Below are 23,655 nucleotides of genomic sequence, written 5' to 3' on the forward strand. Positions count from 1 at the left end.
AGGGGAAGGAAACCTCCTCTCTGCACACGCCACCGTTCCGACACGGCTTGGACAAGCAGCTCTCGTTAGCACGCTCCTGGCACTGTGTGCCCACGTAGCCTTGTGGGCACGAGCAGCGTGCGCCACGCGGTGTCAGCGTACAGCTACCGCCGTTATAGCAAGATAGCTCACGGCAGGACATGCTGCGTTCGCAGTTCAATCCGGTGTAGCCCTGGAACGGAGAAACAGCGTTCAAAGATTTATTCTAATGACGACGAGGAAGAGGAAGAGGAAGAGGTCGAGGACGGATGCTCACCAGCTGACAGGTGCAACTGTATCCTACCGGAGAGCCGCTGGACACCGAGCACACTCCGCCGTTCTTGCAAGGCTGCAAATCGCACACGCCGAACCTGTTCTGACATCCTTGACCTGCCACATACAAGTACAACCATACTTATTAAAGATTTAACTAACTAACACACCCATCCACAAGACCGATCGCGTCCCATCTCACCTGTGAATCCGGGCTTGCAGACGCACTGGTAATCATTCGGCAGCTGGATGCAGTCCAGGCTGTTGGCCGGGTTGCAAGGGTTCGAGCGGCACTCGTTGATGTCTCCTTCACATCGCTCTCCGGTGAACCCAGGAGGACAGTTACAGCGGTATCCACCCACCCGGTCTACACAGGTGCCGTTGTTCTGGCACTTCGGGGTGCCACGGGACCATGTAGGCGTGGCACAGTCGTCCTCGTTTATCTCACACAGGACGCCTGGGTAGAGGATGTAACGTTAGCGTGCGCACTGGAGCGCTAACTGATGCTGACGTGAAACAAGCAGGATTAGACCTACCCCGTGTGCCAGGAGGGCAGGAGCAGATGTAGTGGCCCACCAGGTCGATGCAGGTTCCTCCGTTCTGACACGGGTGAGACCGGCACTCGTTGATCTCCCTCTCGCAGTTCTGTCCATCGTACCCTGGCAAACACTGACATTTTCCAACGTAGCGAGTGAGCGAACACATAAACCGAATCGACATACCGAATATGAAAAAGATGACAGGTTTAGCAGTGTTAACTCCAACGCACACGTAAAGCTTCATACACCGGGAACGTGCTTTGCTAGCCGAACGTCCGAATGAATTGCTAGCGAGCTAGTTAGTGTGGCGCAAACTAGACAGTTCGACCATTTGATCAAGCCACTCACGTCACACGTGTATCCTCCGACGTAGCCCCTGCAGGTGGCACCATTGAGGCAGGGTTTGTCCTCACAGTGGTCCACCTGACTCTCGCAGTAGCTGCCCGTGTAATCAGCCGGACACTTGCAGTAGTGTGTGCTCCCTGCGTTAACACAGTGACCGCCATGATCGCAAAGCTCGTCCGTCTGAAGACCTGCAGCGCAGAATGAAAAAACGGGAATGCAGCGAACGACACGGACACGTCGAAGTAACGACGACAAGTGTGGATCACGTGCATTCACTTATACCTCTTTGGAAAGCCGCCACCTCGCAGGAAACTCCCGGGACGTCACAGTAGCGTCCGGACCAGCTTCCCACACAGTCGCAGGTGAACGAGCCATCCTTGGGTCTGCACCGGCCACCGTTCTGGCACGGGTTCGAGCGCCTACACCAGTCCACGGGCACCTGCACAGCAACCGTCAAAACATCTTTAACAAACGGGTACCGGAAAAAAAAGCTAAATGATCTGTTCTGCAGTAGGATTGCAGTGTGCGTACCTGACAGCGGTTGCCGGTGTATCCTTTGGAGCAGGAGCAGCGGAACGTCTTCACGCCATCGTGACAAGCTCCTCCGTTGAGGCAGGGCTGCGAGTCGCATTCGTTCACCTCGTACTGGCAGTGGTCGCCGGTGAACCCCGAGCGGCATGTGCAGGAGAAGCCGTTGATCTTGTCCACACACGTTCCACCGTTAAAGCAAGAACTGCAGGACACACATGAACCAGAGCAGATCAGTCACATGTCTTGCCTTCCTTCCTTCCTTCCTTCCTTTCTGTATTCATGAGATTTCAAATCTACACTGGGTAACTTGCGCTTCATGTAAACCAGTGGTTCTCAACCGGGGGGGCGACAAATCTAGCGACTTTTTGGACAAAACTTAGCGACTTTCCAAATGTCGCCAGTACTGTCCTGCAAGCGCGAGGTCTTGCTTTCCCGCTGCACTCTCACCTCTCTCTGCGTCTGCTCTGTTCAGTGAGCGGCCGAGAGCCGGAGACTTAACAATGTCATGGATAACGAGACGCGCCCTTCGTCCCAATTTACATCATGCGTATGCCAATGTTTTTAGAAAGCAAGACGAATGGAATGCAACATGTTTTACATGTAAAATAGTCCACTTTATTACAGCCTAGTTCTCTTGTTCAAACTAGTTATAGTGTTCAGAAACATTTTTGATCATTCAAGTTCCATACCTGTCCGTTATGTAGTTTTATAAAAGTCATAAAAGTTATTTTTAAAAAAATCATAAAAGTTATGAAAAGTTTGTGTGTGTATATATATATACACGCTACATGATAGGGGAGGCTTGTGGGGGCTTTGGTTACAAAAGGTTGAGAACCTCCGATGTAAACTATTAACAGGCTTATGTTATGTTAAGCTCCTCCCACCTCTCGGTGCATTCGGGTATGTTGGTCTCGCAGTGGAGGCCGGTGAAACCCGGCTTGCAGGCGCAGGTGTAGCTGTTGACATAGTCGGTGCAAGTGCCTCCGTTCTTGCAGGGAGAGCTCTGGCACTCGTTTACCTCGATGGCGCACCGTGGCCCCGTGAAGCCGGGCAGGCAGGTGCAGTAGAAGGTGTTAATGCCGTCCGTGCAGGAGCCTCCGCTGAGACATGGATCTGCGGATGGATGGATGGATGGATGGACAGAAAGAAGTCAGCTGCTGCTGTGACCATATTGACTGTCCTGTGGCCTCGTATTCACAGTCTGCTCAACACACTCAGTTCACTTTTCTACACCTGTATAATATATGTATACTGTATACTATATAATATATGTATACTGTAATGATGAATAATCTCACACATGCTGAGTGTGCTCCTATTCAAACAGTACTTTTTTTTTAATGTGCAGAGCAAAAATGCTTAGTAACTAACAGCAGTGTGTCGAAACCAAATCTGAGCACACTTAAACCTTCCTTGCTTTCCTCCGAAACTCATGACTCAGGTGTGACCAAGCAGCTAAACTAAGCTAATCTGCGTTAAGAACACTCCCAGAGATACCCTGCAGATATCGATGACTCACTCGGGAGACAGTCGTTGATGTCGGTTTCGCAGTTAGGTCCCGTGTAGCCGTTGCGGCAGGAGCACACGTATCCTCCGAGCGTGTTGGTACAGGTGCCACGGTTCTTGCATGGGTTAGAGCTGCACTCGTTCACATCAACGTTACACAGCTGGCCTGTGGAGGCAAGACGCAAATGAGCAAACTTCCTGCGGGAGGGAAACTCTACAACATGATAATTGCTCATCAGACTCACCTTGCCATCCGGGTGGGCAGGTGCACTTGAAGCCCAGGTAGTCGAGGGAGTGAACGCATGCAGCGTTGTTGGCACACGGGTTGGGCTCGCATGGCTCCTCGGCACAAGTGGGTCCGCTGTAGGGTGGCTCGCACCGACAGGTGAAACTCGCCATGCCGTCCACACAGGTTCCGTGATTCAGACAGGGGCTGGACGCACACTCGTTTATGTTTTCCTGACACAGATTACCTATGAAGGATAAGGACAAGGGAGGTTGTTATAAAATTCACATCCACATGCAGTTCGCCGAACTGTCCAGCAGGAGGCGATATGGGTCAGCTCTTCAGTGCAGTCACAAGCAGACATTTTAATCCCTCTGCGCTAATAGGATTCACACGGGATCCTAGGGGCCTTTTGTATTCACAAAGCAGGCTGTCTGAGTTCAGAGGCTAAGTTTTCTTGGAAAGACTGAACTATTTAATACACGATTACGTCAAAGGAAATACTCCTTCAAAAATAAGAATAAACTTCAAGAATAAACTTCTGCAAGCTTTAAAATGTCATCATGCATGCACAAATAAGGAAAAATAATATCATGTAATAATTTATCGTTTTTCTCAATGCCGTCAAATCCAAAATCTAGCTGTCTCGCGAAGAAAACGGGCATTATGATTTCCGTTTCCTGTCGAATTTAATAGACGCACATTCACGCGCTCACCTCTGAAGCCCTGACGACATTTACAGGTGAAACCGTTGAGCTGGTCAATGCAGGTGCCGGTGTTCTGACACGGGCTGGGCACACAGTCGTTACGGTCCAGATCACAGTTCTTTCCCGTCCATCCAGGCTCACAATCACAGCGATACCTGCAGGACACAAGCGACATTTGGAGTCACGTTTACTCTAGCAACATGTCCGCATGAAGTCATTGTTAAATTGTATGAGGCACTGATACAGGGTTTGCAAGGCAATTCTAACAAATAGGCTAATAAATTGAAAACGAACAAGCTGACAAGCAGTACCGAATAAAAAGAGAGCAGTAGTACGCAAAGGTAAGTCATATAAATATAGGCTGGTTGGTACCCGTTGGGATCTTCTCTGCAGTTTCCATGCACGCACGGGCTGTTGCTGCACACGTCCACATGAGAGTAGCAGTAAGGCTCATGAAAACCGGCAGGACAAAGACAGCGGAACCCGTTCTCCTCGTCCACGCAGGTGCCTCCGTTACGACACGGGTTCGACGAGCACTCGTCCACCTCCACGTTACACTTTGGACCTGAAGGGGGGGAAAGAGAAAGAGTCCTCATATTTCTCATTTGTGACAAGAGTCGTAACGGAGTAAAAAACCTTTGTAGATTTATTTCTTTGATGAGAATCGATGGCTTACCAGTGAAGCCAGGTTTGCACACACAGTCGTAACGGTTTATGCCGTCCTTGCAGATGCCGTAGTCACATGGGCTGCTGGCGCAGTCATCAAAGTTGATTTCACAATTGGTGCCTGTATGCAAATATTATTATGCAATAATACTGTTTACAAGACAGATAGCTGCAGTAAAAAAAAAGATTGATTAGAGCTGATAAGTAAGTGATAACAACCACGGAAGTGTCCCGAGTAGGAGAGGGTGAAAGACACTATGACTATGATATGCCGTGTTATTTTCAGATATAGGGACACTGGCAGGTGCCAGCTTTCTAAAACCACGGGCTGAGGATTTTAAAAACACGGTGTTTGCTTACTCAAAACCGAATATTTTATTCAAGGTTGTCTACAGGTAAAACGCATGACTTTTTCAATGCTGTCTCCTAGCCAATCAGAAATCAGAATGTATTTTCCATATACACTTCAGCTTTAAGTGCTTTCCCCTACCTGAGGTCCCGTGCTGGCACTGGCAGATGTATTTGTTGACCAGGTCCACGCACTTGCCGCCGTTTTGACAGGGGTTACTATGGCACTCATTGAGTTGGTTCTCACACCGGTAGCCCGTGTAGCCTGGCACGCAGTTACAGGTGTAGCTGGCGATGCCGTCTATGCAGGTGCCGTGGTGGCACGGGTCGGGCTGGCAGTTATCGATGTTGCTTTCACAGAGTCTACCCTCGAACCCTGGAGAGACATTTTGAGCAGTCAGTCTACAGAGCACGGACATGCTAGTTAAAACGAACAGCTAGCTAGCTTAGTTAAAGGCATTAATCCATTGAGTCGAATAAATGATAACAGCGTTCTGTATTACTGAATTTAAATAGCTCATCGTACAATTATATTAGCTACTTTTATAGCCTTATAGTTAATGTTGCTAGCCAGTTAGATGTTTTTTTAAATACAGACAAATGCCTGTAAGTATAATTTTTATTAACATCAGTCTGTATTAATGTATTTAACTAGCTAACTAGTTCATACATTTATTTGAGCTACATTGTTTTAGCTACCACATTTTAGACGTGCTAGCTACCATTAAAAAAAAAAATCGAATCATGCTAGGTCCATTTTTTCTAGCTAGCTTGCACAATGCCATCTTATTTTCCTTGTCAGCTTTCAAGACATCACAGATCTATAAAAAAAGAGAAAAAGTTGGCGAAATATTCTGTCACCAGTAATGAAAACTGACGATAATATTCAGTAATTATACATTATAAATTATAATTACTGTATATTATCATCAGTTTTCATTACTGCATTTAACTAGCTAACTAGCTTGTCACTGATTCATTTGGCTACAATTATATTACCTACTATCGCTATAGGCTAGGTAATGTTGCAAGCTAGCTAGCTAGTTTATTCAGTTAAATCCTGCTAAGTCCATTTGTTTTGCTAGCTAGCTTACATAACGTCATTTTACTGTCCTTGCTAGCTATCAAGAAACGGATAGAATCTACACAGATTTTTCTTTTCTTAGCACAGGAAGTTAAAAGACACAAACATGCATTCATTTAGCCAAGCTGGCTAAAATATACTGTCACATACTGTATATTTCAGGAATATCTTGCCAACCGAAACAAGAGACTGGGGAAACACTGCAGAGCATTCAGTTACTCGCTAATAAAAATGGCTAACGTATGATCTGTCCGTGGTTGAGGTAGCCTATCAGATTTGCACTCCAGCCGTTTCTGGCTGTTTCAGGGCTTTGTGGCTGTACGTCAGGGTGGATTTCCTCTGAGATCTGTGGTGACTGGCTGAGGCGACTCAGACGTGACCTCATCTCCAGCGTTTCTATGGGACTAGATGTCTTAGGCTCTGGTCTCCCCTTTTTCTTGCTGTAGTACTGCGTTTTCATGCACTGCCTCAGCGATTCAGTGGTTGCTATTCACAGTTTGGTCTACAGTGTGAAGACTTCCTTTCTTTCACTCGCCCCTTTACTTCTTTCCCAGATTCTTTTTTTTTTTAACTCCAAAAACTTCCAATCTTTTTCCTCATTCTCTGTATCCCCCGCCCCCCTGCCTTTTTTCTCTCTCTCTCTCCAAAGTTCCTTTCTACTTTCCCCCGTTTCCTTTTTTCTTTCTCTCTCACTCTGTCTGGTGAAAGGTCCTACAGTGCGGCGCCCGGGTTCCTGTGGTTTCCATGCCAACAGGTTGTCAGGCAGCGGCAAGAGCAAGGAGCCAAGGGTGAGAGACAGAGCGACAGAATGAGAGAGAGAGAGAGCGAGGCTTTCACAGGCTTCACAGAACTGCTTTTGTACCGTAGAGCACAGCGACAATACCTCGCACCCCTGCAAAACGGGACGGCCCAGAACAGGAACACGAGCCAGCAGAATACCAAGCAGCTGCTACGCTTAGACACCATACATACGGTTTAATTTATAATGTGTTCGAATTAATATATAAGAATATATAAAATGTGTTTACAGGTGAACATCTAAAACAATGTTGTGGTGATGTAATAACAAAGTAATTCAACGATTTAACGAAAAAAAATGATGCTTTTGCGGTTTAATTAAATAAAATATTTCGTTTTCAGACTAAACAAACATTAGCAGTAGTACTACACTGCATTTAAGTCATAAATTAAAACTGTCGCTTCCTTGCGCAATATTATAAGTATATTTAGGTTCTTAGGCTACAACCTATATGACTTCCTTTTCAGTATGCTCACTATATAAGGTACAACGCAGTGGATATACATATTGGCCTATTACACATAAATCATTTTTACGTAATGAAACAAGTTGAAAATATTTATGCATAATTTAAACAAACTATGTGAAAATTACAGCATTATATAGTGACCATGTATTTATTTGCACATCCTTTTCTACATCAAGCTACAAGTTCAGCTGGTTTGAACAGTTTAAGAATCCTGTGTTTAGACAGATTTACGTGACCAAAGGTAAAATATCTGACTAGATCTCATCCACTGAAATTGGTTCGGACATCCCTGTTCTGTACAAATTCCCACATGACCTCATTGAGGATATGGTGTATGTAGGAAATCCAGACCCCACATTCCTTCAGATGGTCCTGAGCGTTTGGGCCGTGCCATACGGCACTGTGTCGCTATGTTATTGTAGGGTGCAGATGAACAGATGTCGAGGTGAAGGCCGTGCGTAACCCCCCATCCTCAGCAGCTGCTGGCCCTGAGTGACCCTGTGATCCCAGGGTGCAGCGGGGGGATGAGCGGGATTAAGAGCCTGCTGTCGGTCCGATCATGGGTGCATAATGTCTGACCTTGAGATCAGACTCAATATCATTGCCAGCCACAGGTGCATGGAACCAATATCAACCCTGATATTCTCAAGTATATGTCCACGCTCAGCACACAGACACTCACACACACACTTACCTTCAGCACAGCGGCACTCGTAACCGTTGGGCCTGTCGATGCACTTGGCTCCGTTCTGGCAAGGTGTGCTGGCACACTCGTCAATGTCGATCTGGCACATGGTGCCAGTGAAGCCTGGGACAGGCAAACACAGAGGTCAGAGGTCACAGTGAGGCAGAGGAGGACAAGTGTACACGCTACGCTCGGCTACAGAGGGCAGAGGTGCCTGGCCTAGGTCTCGACTGCTTGGACAATGCGTAAATCACAGGCTGTGGCTCTGAAATGTTTTGTAGTTAACAAAGTGTGGGTTTGGTTAAGAGTCTGGACAAGTAGCTGTCCAAAACCGAGATGTGAATTTCCCCGTCTTTAGGGGGTCAAATTTACAATCCCAAACTCTCAAAATCCTTCACATGGGAACTGAAGAACACAGTTCAGAATTTCATTTTGTTTTCAATATGCAGATAACAGTAAACAGATAGTAGGGCAAAGAGCAGGATGGTCAATACAATTTTTTTTTTAAACAAAGACAGTAGATATGCTCTAAATGCAGGACACATCTATTTCACTAAACCACGTCTGAAAAGTAAGGAACTCTCTCTAATTATTAGTGCTTTCCCAGCAATTTTTAGCTAAGTTTCTACATCTGGTTTCAGAGCATCAAATAAAACAAGGACAATGTCAGTTTCATTCTAGTAATTATTTTCTTGTTATTTAATTCACGATATGCCCTTTCTATTTCGCCCCATGCTTTACAGAAAACGTTTTTGTTCCGCTATAACCTTTACACCGATTCTGGTACTGATCCAGATGCCTAGACAAATCTCGATTGCCTGGAGACGACACACACAGTGCTGTTTTTACGATGTTAGCACAAGGCAGGACACCAAATCCACCTGCTTTTGTTCTCTTTCTGCTCTCACATCAAAAGTAACTCAATTTAAATAGGTGGAATTTATGCACAGCCATATACTAATAAAGATGCCAGCTAGAACACTGTTTGCAGTGGGCTCATAGTGTTGCAGTAATCACTTTGCCGTTCCTAAGAATGGTGTGGCTATGGATATGCACTGAGCTTTAATCACTTGCTGGCATTCATAGGCTGGGAAAACATGCGTGGGGTGAGTAAGTGCAACCTATAGGCTGGGGCCCCATGGAAATGTCCATTTTTGCATCTGCAGAATGCACCCATGTTGATTAACAGTGTTTTGATGGGATCTGTGCTGATGCTTAGGGCAGGAGGTTAGAAAAAAGGGAGGGTGCGGGTTGGGTCACTAAAATTGTTTTCTTCATGCGCCAGAAACAACCCCCCCCCCACCCCCTTCCACGTCCTAACCCAGTACTCACACAAACTCCACCGACTCAATAGCTAGATGGGGGGTGCAACGGGGGGGTTGTCTGCCCCAGATGTAAATTGCGGACCTGGAAAAGAATCTCATTAGCAGGACTGCTGTTCCCCCTCTTATCCTCTAAAAAACCATAGAGAGAGAGAGAGAGAGAGAGAGAGAGAGGAGGAGAGACTGCCATCCCCTTCTTCTGTCCTATAGATGAGTGGGGGCAGAGGAGGGAGGAGGGGGGCACAATGGTGCCTTTGTTCCGGCACGCAGTCCTGCTGCCCCTGAAGGCCTCGCTCTTATGAGTAATTACGCAGAGCACCATCAGGCCGGCTCAAGACGCTCCATCAGTCTAATATTAATCGACTTATACATTCCACAAGTGGCACTTTGGGAAAAGGGTGTGCTCTTACCTGGCTGGCATTTGCAGGTGAAACCGTTGACCAGGTCTCTGCAGATGCCGTCGTTTACGCAGGGATTGCTCTCGCACTCGTCTATATCTACCTCGCAGTGTGTTCCAGCGTAGCCTGACCAAAACAGAAACAGAAAAACCTCATTACCCACACCGCCATAATTTCAGGGTTTTTAAACAACATCCACATCCAGACCCTCAGGAGCCTTCTGACCACCCCATCTCATGATTATTCTGGCCTTCTCCTACACTTAAAATGAGGTTTTAAGGGTTATGAGTGATGGCTGTACACAAAGTACAAAGCTTCTCTAGTGAACCGAACCACTTTACAACGTCTATGACCTGCATAGGCCTCCATAAAGATTATGGATTGTGGAAGCTGAAGCAGGTCATAAGCGGTGCGAAGAGGTTCGGAAAGCATGTCACCTGGTTATCATCATCATGCCGTTAGCCATTAGCCGTGTTGTCTTTTACAAACATGAACGAAGGAGAACCCAGTAGCCAGAGCATAGAATCAGAACCAGCTGACGATGAGGACGCAGGAGAGCAAGAGGTGTCTGTGGAAATGAAAGGAGGTTTTTTTTTTTTGGGGAGAGTGGGTAGGAGGTGGGGGTTGGGGGAAAAAGCGATGGGAAAAAGTTTGCTCTCTCTCTGTGTGCACGAGGGGCACGGAGAGTAGCACAGAGAAGCCCTATTGTTGCCGTTCATTCCCACCACTCCACTGCTCATTATCATGCAGCACACTCTCCTCCCCCGCTCGACTCCGCTAGCCCTATAGACCTCACACTCCCAGCCCTCATTTGTATATTCCTAAAGACCACAGGATGAACGTAATGGCTGGGCATGGGACTTTAAGAGTGTGTGGGTCTGCAGTCGTGTGTGTTGGAAGCAAGAGTGTCAGTCTGTTATCCCATGATTTTTACATGCCGTTACGGCTCGAACGTACGGTCAAGAGCCCCCACGGCTTACTTTCCAAAAGAGGTTATTATGTAATACATGCTAAGCATTACTCGTTGCTCCTTCATGACTCTGGTGACTGCTGATTGTACAGTGTTGTGATAGTGCAACATCAAGCCTGCTCTGGAGCATGTGACGCGAAGTCTCTGGGCATACCGGGCATGCAGATACAGGAGAACTGTCCGATGCGGTCGAGGCAGGTGGCGTCATTCTGGCAGGGCATGGACAGACACTCGTTGATGTCAATCTCACAGCGAGGGCCGGTGTAGCCACGTCCACACTGGCACTGGAACGATCCCTCTGTATTCACACACTTTCCAAAGTGCTCGCATGGGTTGGCACCTGAAAATATAGTTTCCATTTTCATTTCAAGAAATCCAAAGAAGAGTACCTAACTTAGCTAGGTAGCGCTGCAGGCTCTGCAGTTAAACGTTTCCCCCGGTACTACATGATATTTTCATACCGTACATGAAAATTTTGAACCGTGAAATGACTAATTCAACTAGAATGCATCGCTCGCTGCATCCTTTTCTTTCGTTTACAAAATGTGTCATTGTTTGTCTTGCGAATAAAGCACACCGAATTGAATAGTGGTAGAGTGAGGGTAAACGTACCGATGGAACACTCATCCATGTCCTGGTTACACGCTCCACCGACAAAGCCGGCCGGACATGTGCAGATGGCACGGCCATTCAGAGGGTTGGTGTCGCACACGGCACCTTCGTTGCAGGGGTTACTGACGCAGGCATCATCCAGGTGGCACAGCAGACCTGCAGTCAGAAATCAGAATACTTCAGAACCAAAACAGTGAAATGAAGGGTACAATGGACTGTGTGTGTAGGGAACCATACCAGTTTTGCCCACTGGACACTCGCAGAAGAAAGACGCCACACGGTCATGACACGTAGCTCCGTTAAAGCACACGGCAGTGGCGCAGTCGTCGATGTTCTCGCTGCAGTCGTTGCCGGTCCATCCGTTCACACACACACACGTGTGGCCGCCATTGGTGTTGAAGCACGTGCCACCGTTGTGGCAGGCGTTCGGCTGCATCAAGCACTCGTTTACGTCCTCGGCACAGTACTGACCTGACGGCGCAAACACACAGGGTTATCACACCTGGGAAAAGATCCCAAATCTGGTATACACAGGTCTTACTGTGCGTACAAAGTCAAATACCTGTCCACTCAGGTGGGCACTGGCAGTTGTAGGTGTTGACTCCATCTACACAAATCCCACCATTCATGCACTTGTGGCCAGGACAGTCATCCACATTGACCTCACAGTTAAGGCCACTGAATCCTAGAAGCCATAAACAACTCCAGATCAGTAAGAGAGATACGACATGATAAAACAGCAATACTGTAATACATTACACCACAATACATTAGTACTGACTCTCTGGTACTGGTACTCACAAGAACATGTAGCTGATTGAATGTTAATATATAATTTTGTACTGAATGTTTTCTTTTCTTTCCTTCCAGACCTATATTATGGCCTTTCTGCAAATTTCATAGTTATGTCAAGTATTATGGGTCCCATGGATCTGGGATAACGATCCTCTCAACACACTTAGTACTGTTTGACGTTATAGTATACAGTAGTAGAAGAGTAATCATTTGTAATCCTATTATTAGGTGTCACTCAAAAGAGAACAGGTTTCCTTTTGAGTCTGGTTTCTCTCACGCTTTCTTCCTCATGCCGTCTGAGGAATTCTTTTCCTTTCCCACTGTTGCCTCTGGCCGGCTCATTAGGGACTTCTGTAAAGTTGCTTTGTGAAAATGTCTATTGATAAACGCTCCGTACAAAATAATGACATATGCCACTTCTATACTGTACTATAGAACAGATCCTTAAATTCTTACTGGCTGTGGTGCAACCTTCTACAATCGTGTGTAAATCATCACTACTTCAAAATGTAAGCAGTCTTCGAGTACCGTGATGTGATATATGTTACATTTTGCCCTCCAATAGGTCACACCTTATAACTCTGACTCACTCAGACTCTACAACGATGACTAGCCAGGACATTAAAAGGTCTAGTGGGTGTTGGAGTGTTTACACTCTCTCCTGGCAGTTCCCACAGTAGCATCAGGCTGGCCCGAGCGAGGGCCACCCTCCCTGCTAAATTTGCTTGTTTTAGATTCGCTCACATTTTCAATGACTTCCTCTCTGGCAAGGGCCATTTCCTGCCTGCTCCCTAGAGGGATCGCAAGAGGGCCATAAACTAAATTCCTCCCTGATGTCAAGCAGCCTTGCTTCTCCTCACACCGCCCACCCCCTACTTTCTTCTCTCTCCCTCGCTCCTTTCTCAAAGCTATTTATATGAGGAAGACATTTGACCCATACGCGTCCTATAGCAGCGGCAATGTTTGGGAAAATCGTCACGGGAGCCCAGAGGCTAAGGATGTTCATGAGTGTGGGAATGCGGTCGTGGGAGTGTATATGCGTGTTCATTCGTATGTACCTGGCAGGCAAGCGCATTCATAAGTGTGGTCCCCAGTTTGATGGCAGGTCCCCCCGTTGAGGCACTGAGATGGCGCGCAGGGCTGAGTAAGCACCTCACACGTGCGCCCGCTGTAGCCAGGAAGACACTCGCAGCGAAACGAGCCGTGTGTGTTCACACACATGCCTCCGTTCAGGCACTTTCCTGGCTTGCGGCACTCGTCGATGTCGTTCCGGCAGTTCTTGCCCTGGAAGCCGGGTGGGCACGAACAGTTGTAGTGGTTATTCCAGTTGGTGCAGCGGGCACCGTTAGCACATGGGCTTGTGGCGCAGGCATCAATCAGAGAGCAGTCCTGACCTATGCATACATAGTGAGACAGAAAGCTTTAATCATCCGGATACTAGAAGGATATTCTCAAATTCCTGGAGTAAGAAGACAAAACAACAAAAGAGCAAGAGACTGTGAGATGCATACAGGAAGGGAGGAGGAGATGGCCGAATATTATATTACCTCTCAGAGTGTATTGTTAGTATGTTCTACAATACACTCTAATATAACTGTGTACTTTGCTCAGAACAGGGAATCGCACGTATGCTATGGATGCAGTGGATAGGTGGGGTTTAGGTGCTTAAACATTGCATGGAAACATGGTGTCTAATACAGCGTAGCATAAATAACATGATCTTAAACACACACTTCCATTTAGGTTTACCTCTAAAGCCTCTCTGGCATACACAGGTATACTGCGGTATACCATTCGCCACTTGACTTTTGCAGGCGGCTCCGTTATGGCATGGCGAGCGGTGGCATGGGTCTAGGTGTTGGCACAGCGGTCCAATGTACCCGGGCCGGCACCTGAAGGTTTGAGCATGAAGAATATGGAATGAGAGACCTGGCAAACAAGGAAGAAACGTTCAGCATTTCTTAATGCAGTCGGGAGCTCCACCTCTCAATGACAGTCCTGCCAAGATCTGACACAGACCGTCTGGCTTTTTCATTACCACAACTCAGACTGTATATTAATACTGCCTGTACTGGTTCATGTCAAGACAAACACACACACACACACACACACACACACACACACACAGACAATTGCATGCACTGGGACAGATGCAATATATCATTTGTTCTTCTCTGAAATAGACAAACCCACTATCCAAATTCCCCCAATATTCCCAAGCTTCACCATTTCTCTCTGTCTATGCCAGCTCCCATTCCACCATCATTACTCTTTCTGCAGAGTCCAGCCAAACACTATTTCCATACTCAGACGAAGACAAGCCAGTCAGCTAACAGCAGGATTTACCTACTTTACTCTCAAGATAAGCATGTAACAAAGGCCTAATATACAGCACAAGGCTTTATTTGCTCAATAAAAAAGAGAAGCCACTCAAAATACCAAAGAGAACATGCTATAGAAATTAGATGTTGGTCAAACTGCTTTGTAAAGAACTTTCAGTGGTTCATTCCGTTCTGTGTTCCATGGCTTTCCTTGTGTGTTGTATAGTATCTTGATAGACGGCTTAGCGCGACCTGAAACTGCACAGGCGAGATAACACACAAACGGCTTTTGGGTTTTAAAGGTCGTCTCTGGGGTCTGAGCCAGTTCGCCTAGTGTGCGCAGGGTAACCCTACACTCACCCGGGGAGCCCACGCTACAGGATGGGCGCCCACATCAAACGGGCTGTTTGAAGCTGATGACAAGGCCTGTTATGGCTGATCGCTCCCGCCCTCAGGCTCTCTCTCTTTTCACTGTAAACCAAACTCCTGGGCAGTGAAAACAATGGCTTTTCCTCGGCTCTCTGTTATAGGAAGGCCACTTTTTTTACTCCAAGCTATCTCATCCTTTATTGCCTCCTTTGTGACCTGCAGCTCCTCCCCTTGTACTCATCTGATTGGTAGTTTTTTGTGACTCCGACGGGGGCTTGTCAGTACCTATGTGGCATCTGGCCTCTAGGGGGCTCTAGACTGGCTCATAAAAAAAGAAAACTGCTCTAAAGTGTGGTGACGTGTTATTTTTTTCTTCTCCTCAGCATGGCAATGAATGGAAGGGGGGAAAAAAGCCACATTTGGCTAGATGGCCCTTCCAAAATGACCAATGATTAGGGTTTGAGCTGTAGTTCTGGAGTTCTTGTTCAGTTACGAGGGCTATGCCTCCTCCTCCTCGTTCAACTTCGCTCCAGGCCCATGGAGCATTGCACTGCCTTCCCTATGAAACCTCTTACATGCTGGGAGGTCAAATGTCAAAGGTCAGCAGTCTGATTGTGATGATAATGTTTGCAAGGCTGAGGAGCTAGGGGGTGGGGTGTCTGTTTTAGGCTAGAATGTCTTCGAAGTATTGTGGAGGAGATGGCTGGGCAGTGGTCTAGGGTCTGCTACAGAGGGAATGTCATGTCATACTTCCTGTAATCCTCAGTCTCCTGCTCTGAAAACAGTCACCCTATCGCCGAATCGCAGATCTCTGTTGCCCCAGCAACCTCACAGACGAATGAGCAAGTCTGACACACCACCAATCAGCCCCTACCCTTCGTCCCCTCGGCTATTTGTCATGGCTTGCTGGGGTTTATTTAGAGGCAAATTAACTATGTCTGGAATTTCTGGTGTCACTGGAAAAATGAAACCAGAGGTCTCGGCACAAAGGACGGGCTGGAGGGACGGGGAAGGGGACGCACATCGAGGTTTCTTTACAAGCATGCAGTCTGACACTCCAACTCTTCAAAATCTGACCAGTCGCTGTAAAAAAAACCCCACTGGAAAAGCCTCTGTGTCCTTACGATAATTCTTTCTTCTCAACAATCCCTTTGAGGATCTAACCGGTGTGCATGTAAGATGCAGAGTATGTCTCTTACTAATTATCCCGGCTGGTGAACGTTAACAAGCCAAACGTTAAGCTCTTGTTTTAAAACTGTAAAAGATTGTGAAACGTAAAATAAGGCAGAGACAAGTGTTCTTTGGAAGACATAGATTGGGTGTTGAAAAGCTGCATTTGGGATTTTAAACAGATACCGGATTTGTTGGAACTTTTACAGAGTCTAGGTGTCAGAACGCATTAATGCGTGTATGTGGGCGTATCGGGATTCGTGAATTCACAATCCGTGTCTGGATTGTGGTCCTTGAAGAATGCCTCTGGATATGAACTGAATGTACAGATACTGGTCAGGCAACCACAGGAGGGAGGACAGGAAAGGATAGGTTATTTGTCCTCATGTGTAGTACGGCAGCCAAAACACACATTCTTTTGTCTCAAACTTGGCCATGCCTATCGTTCTATTCCTACAACATGGAGCCAGGAGTAAAAACGTCTTGTTAACGTACCCCAACATAGCGTACATTTCCAGAAATGGATGCTGTTCCAGATGTTTGTCTCCACTGTAGCAATTTGTAGTCAATCAAATGCAGATTATTATTCATTTCTCAGTAGGTGCGGGATGTTATGCACCACGGCCAACATGACAGATTCAAAGTCTTGACCCCTGACCCCTGAGGAAGCGAGTCCGGTACTGGTCTAGAGAGTTGGCAGAGATGATAATTCCGGCATGTCACAACACTCCTGAAAGCTCGCGGCAGCTGCAGCCGAGTGCTTCCTATCTCTCCACATCTGTCCACATCCGTCAACCCAGCTCCAGCTGGTGTTTTCCAGGGCTTACGAGCCAAACAACAGCACCGTTATGGCTTCTTAATAAACTTTACACACATTCATGCATTCTTCTGATACAACCCCATGCATGTGAGTGTGCCTGGTACACACCCAACACAATACCCATGATAATATTTGGTCTGTCAATAAAAGTAAGCTAAGGTCGACATCTGATAGAGTGAGTAGAAGGCAAACCACTTCAGACATTGATGCAAAGAAAAAACAAACACAACCACAGTAACTCCCATGCGCAGACTATTGCTCAATACACACACTCAAACGAACACTGGGTAATGTTTATCAAGCTCCTGGGAGCAAGAGTGCTGAGTGTAGGATCGGTTTTTTTTCCGTCTCACAATGCATCACCCTATGATCGTATGTACTGAGGGAGTTGATCCTAGATAAGCACTCTTAATCAGAGAAATTTGATAAACATGTGCCAAACCTGGGACTTACAAACCTGGTCTGCTCCTCTTGGAGTGCTGGTGGGAAGAGTAAAAGAAAGCTGCCTTGAACATAATACTTATTGTACAAAGAAAAATAAACAACACCGCATGTACTGTAAGAACATATCTTCCCTATGACAGAATAATGATATATATATATATATATATATATCACTATAAAGTGTATCAAAGTAGTTGCATGGGAGGTGATGAGTCAAGGTTTTTTTTTTTTTTTAAGGATGCTGATGAAATGATTTATGTGTGGGAATCTCATCAACTCAGCTCCTTATGGGAACTCTATGCTGTTTTTCCTGCTCTGGAGGTCAACAGGGCAGGTAACTGAACACCACTCTTACCAGCGTTAGTCCACAGAATCTTAAGGTCGTGGCACCTGTAGAGGAGAGGCGCAAACACGATGGCTCATCACAAAAAGGAGCTCAGTTCGGTCATGGTCTGCCAGCCACTGAGCATGGGAGAATTCCTGTTGGAAAAATTCCAGTACTCCCAGGTACTTCAAGACAAGCAACCCACAAACAATAAACATACATGGCATAGGGAAGGTGCTTCTCATGGTGCAACATGGTTTTATGTTACTCTCTGTGTGTTTTAATGTCATATAACTATAAAAAAGAAACGAGCTGGAATGACTGATTCATTCATTAGAAAGAACGAAAAAAAAAAAACCTATATGAGAAACTCTTTGCAAAACCTGGTCTGCTACAATGTCTGGCACATAGCACAACCCCCATCCCAAACTCTACAAGTGGGGAGCAGCACAATTCCTTTGTAAAGAGTCCATACTGACACCACAGTGCCAACAAGAACCCCCTCCACTCACACCCACACATCCACCCACCCACCCACCCACCCATCCAACTCCCCCTTTTCTCATAGAGGAACCAAAGTGGGGGTAGGGGGGCATTTTGTGGCCCAAATAAAAGAGCTAAAGTAGTCAGAATCCCATTGTGTTAGTAAGGAGGGAGGGGGAGGGGGCAGTGACCCAAACAGCCAGTCTTTCAGGCCTGTTCTTATACGGACCAACAGACCTCAGCTGTAGCCTGGCAACAGTAACCCATGGCTGGGGAGAGACAGAGGAGGGGTGCGCTTTGGAGACAGGGTTTCATAAGGACTGTTTCAGGACCCGAATTTTCTCCCTCTGTATGCACGGCTGAATTAGACATCACAGTCAAAACCAATAAAACTGAAACTGAATGTGAGTTTTCCCAAAGAAATTCCAAGGTTTGTCCATAACAATAGGCCTAACAATGGGAACAACCTGCCTATTGATTGATATTTCCACCAACAAACCACTAAAAGAACATTACCCCATCCACAGAACCAGCGACACATTCCCCTTGCATCAACAACCAGTCCGTTCTCAAATCTGTGCTTTTCTTCTTGTTCTCCTAAACTGCACTGCCTCACGTTTATCTCTGCTTTAAAGATTAGGCTTAGATTGGAAGGGAGTGGTTTTGTTATTTAACTTGATAATGATAATGATGCAAGATAGCAGAACTGCCGACCCCCCCCCCCCCCCCAAAAAAAAAAAAAACCAAGCACTGAATGCACAACCAGAAAACAAGACAGTGTACAGATCTCTGCTACATCTTATACTGTTGCGTTTATAATTAAGTTTTGTTTGAGAGGCTAAAAGTAGCTCAGAATTTCTCCTATTGCTAACAAGGCAACCATAACCACATCGCATGTACCATGGAGTCGAGGTCTTCCAAAACATTCTTCGATGTGTTTTGCCACAAAAACCCTACCCCACCACCCAAAATGGATCAAATCCTTGGGAACTTTCAGAGATGGTCAGGCCTGACAATAAATACCACAAACCAGGGGAAAGATCTCTTAAAATGGTAGCTCTGTAAAACCATTCAATGAATCATTTATTTCTCAACCACAACATTTAATTTTCATGTTACTCAACAAGAGTTTTTCACCATTAACTATTATTTCCTGTTCCTCTGCATTTACACAATCGTACAAATGCTGGAAAAATGAGTGAAAAGAAATGTTGGAGGCAATGTTGCGCAAGGAACTCAAGATCTCTCTTTTTTTTATCAGTACCCCATGTCTTTGCAGGATATATATATATATATAGATAGATAGATAGATAGATAGATAGTCTGGATTTTGGGAATTTACCCCCATTTGGGCAGGTACGATCACTAAAGTCAGGACTGAAACAACCAGTCCAACATTGCTGGTGTTTCTTCCAACAGATCCTTCAGCAAATGTATTTCCGAACCAGATAAAATGGAAAATGACCCATAAGTATCAATTTCACTCTGATTCAGACCAGGCACTCAGTAGGAACTCAGTAGTCCACAGTGCCAAAGAGCAATAACATAGCTTTATCACCCACAGATTCAAACAAAGGCCGCCGTTCCTTCTTTTATCTCCTTCATCGTCTAACAAACACCAAAGCAAACAGCACCACATCGTAAAACCTGACCACAATGCACCTGCATGGCCAACTCTCAGACTGAGTGCATTAGATTTGTGCGGAAGCCATCGTTATCCTGGTGTTTATCACTGAACAGATAGCACTGGGTTACTGATGTTAATAATGTCTCTCAGGCCCACAAAAGGACCCGCTTTCCATTTGTGCCAGTGAAATATCACATAGGGTCACATAAGCAATATGATGAGCCAGACAGGGGGTAAGCGAAACAGAGGGGTCAGGAGAAGTCATTGCTTCCTGTTCTAGAGCTTGGGAACTAGTACAGCCTTCTCACAGCCTCTTACATCGTTCATTCCCCCATATGGTCTCGACGTGCGTCCAAGCAGAGTGCAGTTTACCAGGTTTCTCCAGCTTACTGTACACTGGATCGGTTGATTCAATCTGTCCATCAGATGAATGCAAACTAATATTGGTGCAAGCCTACATGGCTATGTCAATTTAGAGTCGCTCGAAAATATTGTTCAAAGCATTCCACTGGACAGTGCTCGAGACAGCCGGAGAGGAAGAAATCTTATTAAACATTCCTCCCTAATCCATCAAAAAGAAAGTAGGATGAACAAGCTGCATGAAGCCAAATGTGTCTTAATGAGCAGGCAGTGAAGACTGTACAGAAGTTATGCGTTTTGCTTTGCGTGTAGCTAAGTCTTAAAACGTAGAAATCAAATAATAGTAGCGATTATGGGTTAAAAACGAACATAGAAGATGTTTTGAGGCAACAGGCAGTGTCTGTTGAATGCCTCTGGCCACATCCATCTGTTCTCAAGACACAGAAATTCCACGGATCATCAAACCAATCCTCAATTTAAAGACTCACTTTACTACTGAGGTCAGGGTACCACCATGAACAACACACAGTACTCATTCTCAAACCGAGGAACAGGGAGACGAGAGAAAACACTCGTCTCCGCCTTGTGGGTTTGCTGACGACGTTCTTTTATCTACAACCCACAGTTCTTAGAGACTTCGCAAGAGAGTGACCGAAGCCGTCATCCGTCTGGTAAGATGAGCTTCCACATCTCTTCACTGTGTCTGTATGTGTGTGCGTAGAGGCCTCCACCTCCGGTCCTCCATGAGCCTGTCTGTCTCGGCATGGGGCAGCAGGCCACTCAAAGGCAGCACCTGGCCCTCCACTCTTCTTTTGTAAAGGGCTGACTTCAGTGGATTACCATCACAACATCCACCAGCTGTCCCCTGGATCCCGGCTCAACCCCCTAGACACCCCCCTATTCCTCCAGCTGGAGCCTCTCTGAATGACACCCTCACAATCTGCCTAATTATCTCGCTGCTTCAGCTGGGACTTTATCCCACAGTTGAACGCTGCTTGCTTGTAAGCACTCCACACAGGGGTGGGATGAGATCAGGGGGCTACCGAAACAGGCACTCCAGTGAGACTTCCTGACTCTTCACCTAGACTCACATTCCTAGACTCACCAACAAGTGCTATGTCACACTTTGTGATTCGGATCTCGGCAGAAGACTGACTTGAAGCATGATGGACCGTGTACCAAGTTCTAAGACCTCAACCTACGTCAATGCTTCTAAACGTAATACAAGTTCAACAAAGCATTACGGCATCAGACTTGACCAAATAAGACCGGACCGTTTGACATGGTGATGGCCCACGAAGAACGTGAACCCTAAGAGTAACCCTCCACCGATATGACTGTGGACTATTGTGAGCAAGCACTCATGGGTGAGAGTTACTCAGGGATTACTTCTGTAAGCTGTCAGGTACTACGCTGGCCACTAAAATTCTAGGGGCAGCGCACCACGAAGTGAAAAGGGGCACAAGTAAGTGAAAAAAGAGTGGTATTTTCATAAATTGTAGGTCACAGACCGGACAGGTTAGTCTTTGGTGTCAGACCAATAAAGCAGTCAAGTACCATGATAACTAGGGCAGTCACAATAGCTGTCCCGGGGCACAATTCACATAATATTAGTCACCTGAGACTGCTTAGAAAGAAAGAAGGTAAACATGAAGTCTAAACAACCTAAAAAAAATCTATTTAAAAAAAAGCACGCTTAGCAATTCATAGCAATTTGGCATGGCAAGATCAATTTGCTAAACAAAATATCTACCAAGTTTTTTTTCTAATTTGTGCTACTAGTTGCCTGCACTTTATCCATTACTTTTGCCTGTTTTTCCAGCATCCTCATTCACCCTTTTCTTTTCTCGCATTCCCCCTCCTGCGGTGCCAGGTTACACGTTGGTATCTAAAAGAATAAATGGTCCTTTTCTGCAGTTTTGGATCTGGTTACGCCACGTTCCCTGGAGAAAGAGGCAGGAGGTGTGGTGGTGCGAGCTTGATGCTCTCTGAGCCAGTTCGACCGCTCTCCTGAGTCAAGCCTCTCGGTATGGTCGTGTTACCGCGCTGTAGTATGACATTTACTGTCCCCTTTTCTATTAGAAGCTTTTATTTAAAACAGAAAACAAAACAAAAAAACCTCTCTGTGGGTCCAAAAATACAACATTACAGGACAACTACTTTCAATTTGGATTTTAATTACTTACATATCCTGTTATGAGACACACCAAGTATGCCTCTGTGCTCGAGTATGCGAGAAACAGGTCAAAGGAGCTTCATAAACCCTGTTAAATATTTACCTACACGTTTTAATACCGCTGAACCTGATGTCTGATGTGTAATGATTAAAAGACAGGGTTGGCTGTTCGTGTTCTACATATGTGCTTTCGGCTTGGGTGTCTTAAAGCGGCCACGTCTTTTATAGCCGATGTATTACTTTATTGGAGATCTGAAAGCAGGAAAAGCAAACCGCTCACCTTTTTATCTATCCGACTCCCCCTTAGATGGAGCACTGGTAAGAATATAGATCGAATCCAGCATTAGTTCTGTACGAGTGACATGGAAAACCCAACGTTGGGTCTACGAGCAAAACTCTGTGCTCGTCTTGATTCTTCCTCGCTTGGAAAAAAAAGCGTCGTGTCAAGATGATTAAATGTAATTATAGCCATTCTTATTCACCTGTCCCCTGTTTGTGAGTCTGCATAACGTTTCAGGGTTTGACCTGAACTGAGAGCTCATTCTTCATGAGCTGGTCAGTAACCAGGTAATAACAGTGCGCCTGAGGATACAACATTCACCGGGAACAAAAGACTGAACTTAGAAGGAAAGAAGAAGCAGGAAAAAAACAAAACACCTCGAGGGACAGAAAACAAAGACAAAAGCAAATGGGTTACGGATAAAGTATGCGCTGAAAGACTCGCAGCGTGCCTGTTGGTTTAAACATTAAATTAGAAATGCTTTAAAGATGTAGGGCTCTTAAATGAAGTAAATTGACTGCAGTTTAAAACCGAGATCACGGATATTCTCCAAATGAAAAAAAAAGCTTATTAAATCAAAGCATGTCTGCTTTTTTTTTTTTTTTTTTTTTAGATTAAAGGACATTCTTGTGGCACAGCATATTATATTTAAAGTCAAGTAGTAGTCATGCATTACAGAGCTAATAAAGTGACTATAAAAGAGAGCTATGAGGGCAAATCTTATTATACCGAATAACCACATTATCCCATTTCATTTGTTTCCACAGCTTGCGGATTCTTCATATGGTGCAATATGAGTAAGTGTAGGGTCTTCGGTTTGAACAACAACATAATTGCTATTGCCTGGTGTTATATGCAGCCACAGAGACGATTTCCCACATTTTCCTGAGTGTTAGGGGGCAAAAACCCTAATTATGAATGAAAGCACACACACGGGCATACAAAGGTTCAAATCAGGCACGAACGCTAAAACAACAGCCCCAGGCA

At 45.7% G+C, this 23,655-nt stretch overlaps 1 protein-coding gene across 1 annotated transcript in view; it reads right to left on the reverse strand.

Moving 5' to 3' along the window:
- The window catches only part of notch3 (notch receptor 3), a 36,564-nt gene that overhangs the window by 6,366 nt on the left and 6,543 nt on the right, over nucleotides 1–23,655 (reverse strand). Inside the window, exons 3-24 of the mRNA XM_053612268.1 lie at nucleotides 14,043–14,185; nucleotides 13,352–13,687; nucleotides 12,061–12,183; nucleotides 11,736–11,969; nucleotides 11,499–11,654; nucleotides 11,041–11,226; nucleotides 9,929–10,042; nucleotides 8,206–8,319; nucleotides 5,302–5,535; nucleotides 4,822–4,932; nucleotides 4,518–4,710; nucleotides 4,155–4,300; nucleotides 3,458–3,685; nucleotides 3,226–3,378; nucleotides 2,591–2,819; nucleotides 1,707–1,908; nucleotides 1,458–1,614; nucleotides 1,179–1,363; nucleotides 828–960; nucleotides 494–748; nucleotides 296–408; nucleotides 1–211 (exon numbers count right to left, since the gene is read on the reverse strand). The exon at nucleotides 1–211 is cut by the window's left edge and continues 310 nt beyond it. Coding sequence (XP_053468243.1) covers nucleotides 1–211; nucleotides 296–408; nucleotides 494–748; nucleotides 828–960; nucleotides 1,179–1,363; nucleotides 1,458–1,614; nucleotides 1,707–1,908; nucleotides 2,591–2,819; nucleotides 3,226–3,378; nucleotides 3,458–3,685; nucleotides 4,155–4,300; nucleotides 4,518–4,710; nucleotides 4,822–4,932; nucleotides 5,302–5,535; nucleotides 8,206–8,319; nucleotides 9,929–10,042; nucleotides 11,041–11,226; nucleotides 11,499–11,654; nucleotides 11,736–11,969; nucleotides 12,061–12,183; nucleotides 13,352–13,687; nucleotides 14,043–14,185 — 3,956 coding nt within the window. The remainder of the gene's footprint in view (nucleotides 212–295; nucleotides 409–493; nucleotides 749–827; nucleotides 961–1,178; nucleotides 1,364–1,457; nucleotides 1,615–1,706; nucleotides 1,909–2,590; nucleotides 2,820–3,225; nucleotides 3,379–3,457; nucleotides 3,686–4,154; nucleotides 4,301–4,517; nucleotides 4,711–4,821; nucleotides 4,933–5,301; nucleotides 5,536–8,205; nucleotides 8,320–9,928; nucleotides 10,043–11,040; nucleotides 11,227–11,498; nucleotides 11,655–11,735; nucleotides 11,970–12,060; nucleotides 12,184–13,351; nucleotides 13,688–14,042; nucleotides 14,186–23,655) is intronic.

The sequence above is a fragment of the Ictalurus furcatus genome, chromosome 24 (assembly GCF_023375685.1).
Source record: "Ictalurus furcatus strain D&B chromosome 24, Billie_1.0, whole genome shotgun sequence".
Classification (NCBI taxonomy): domain Eukaryota; kingdom Metazoa; phylum Chordata; class Actinopteri; order Siluriformes; family Ictaluridae; genus Ictalurus; species Ictalurus furcatus.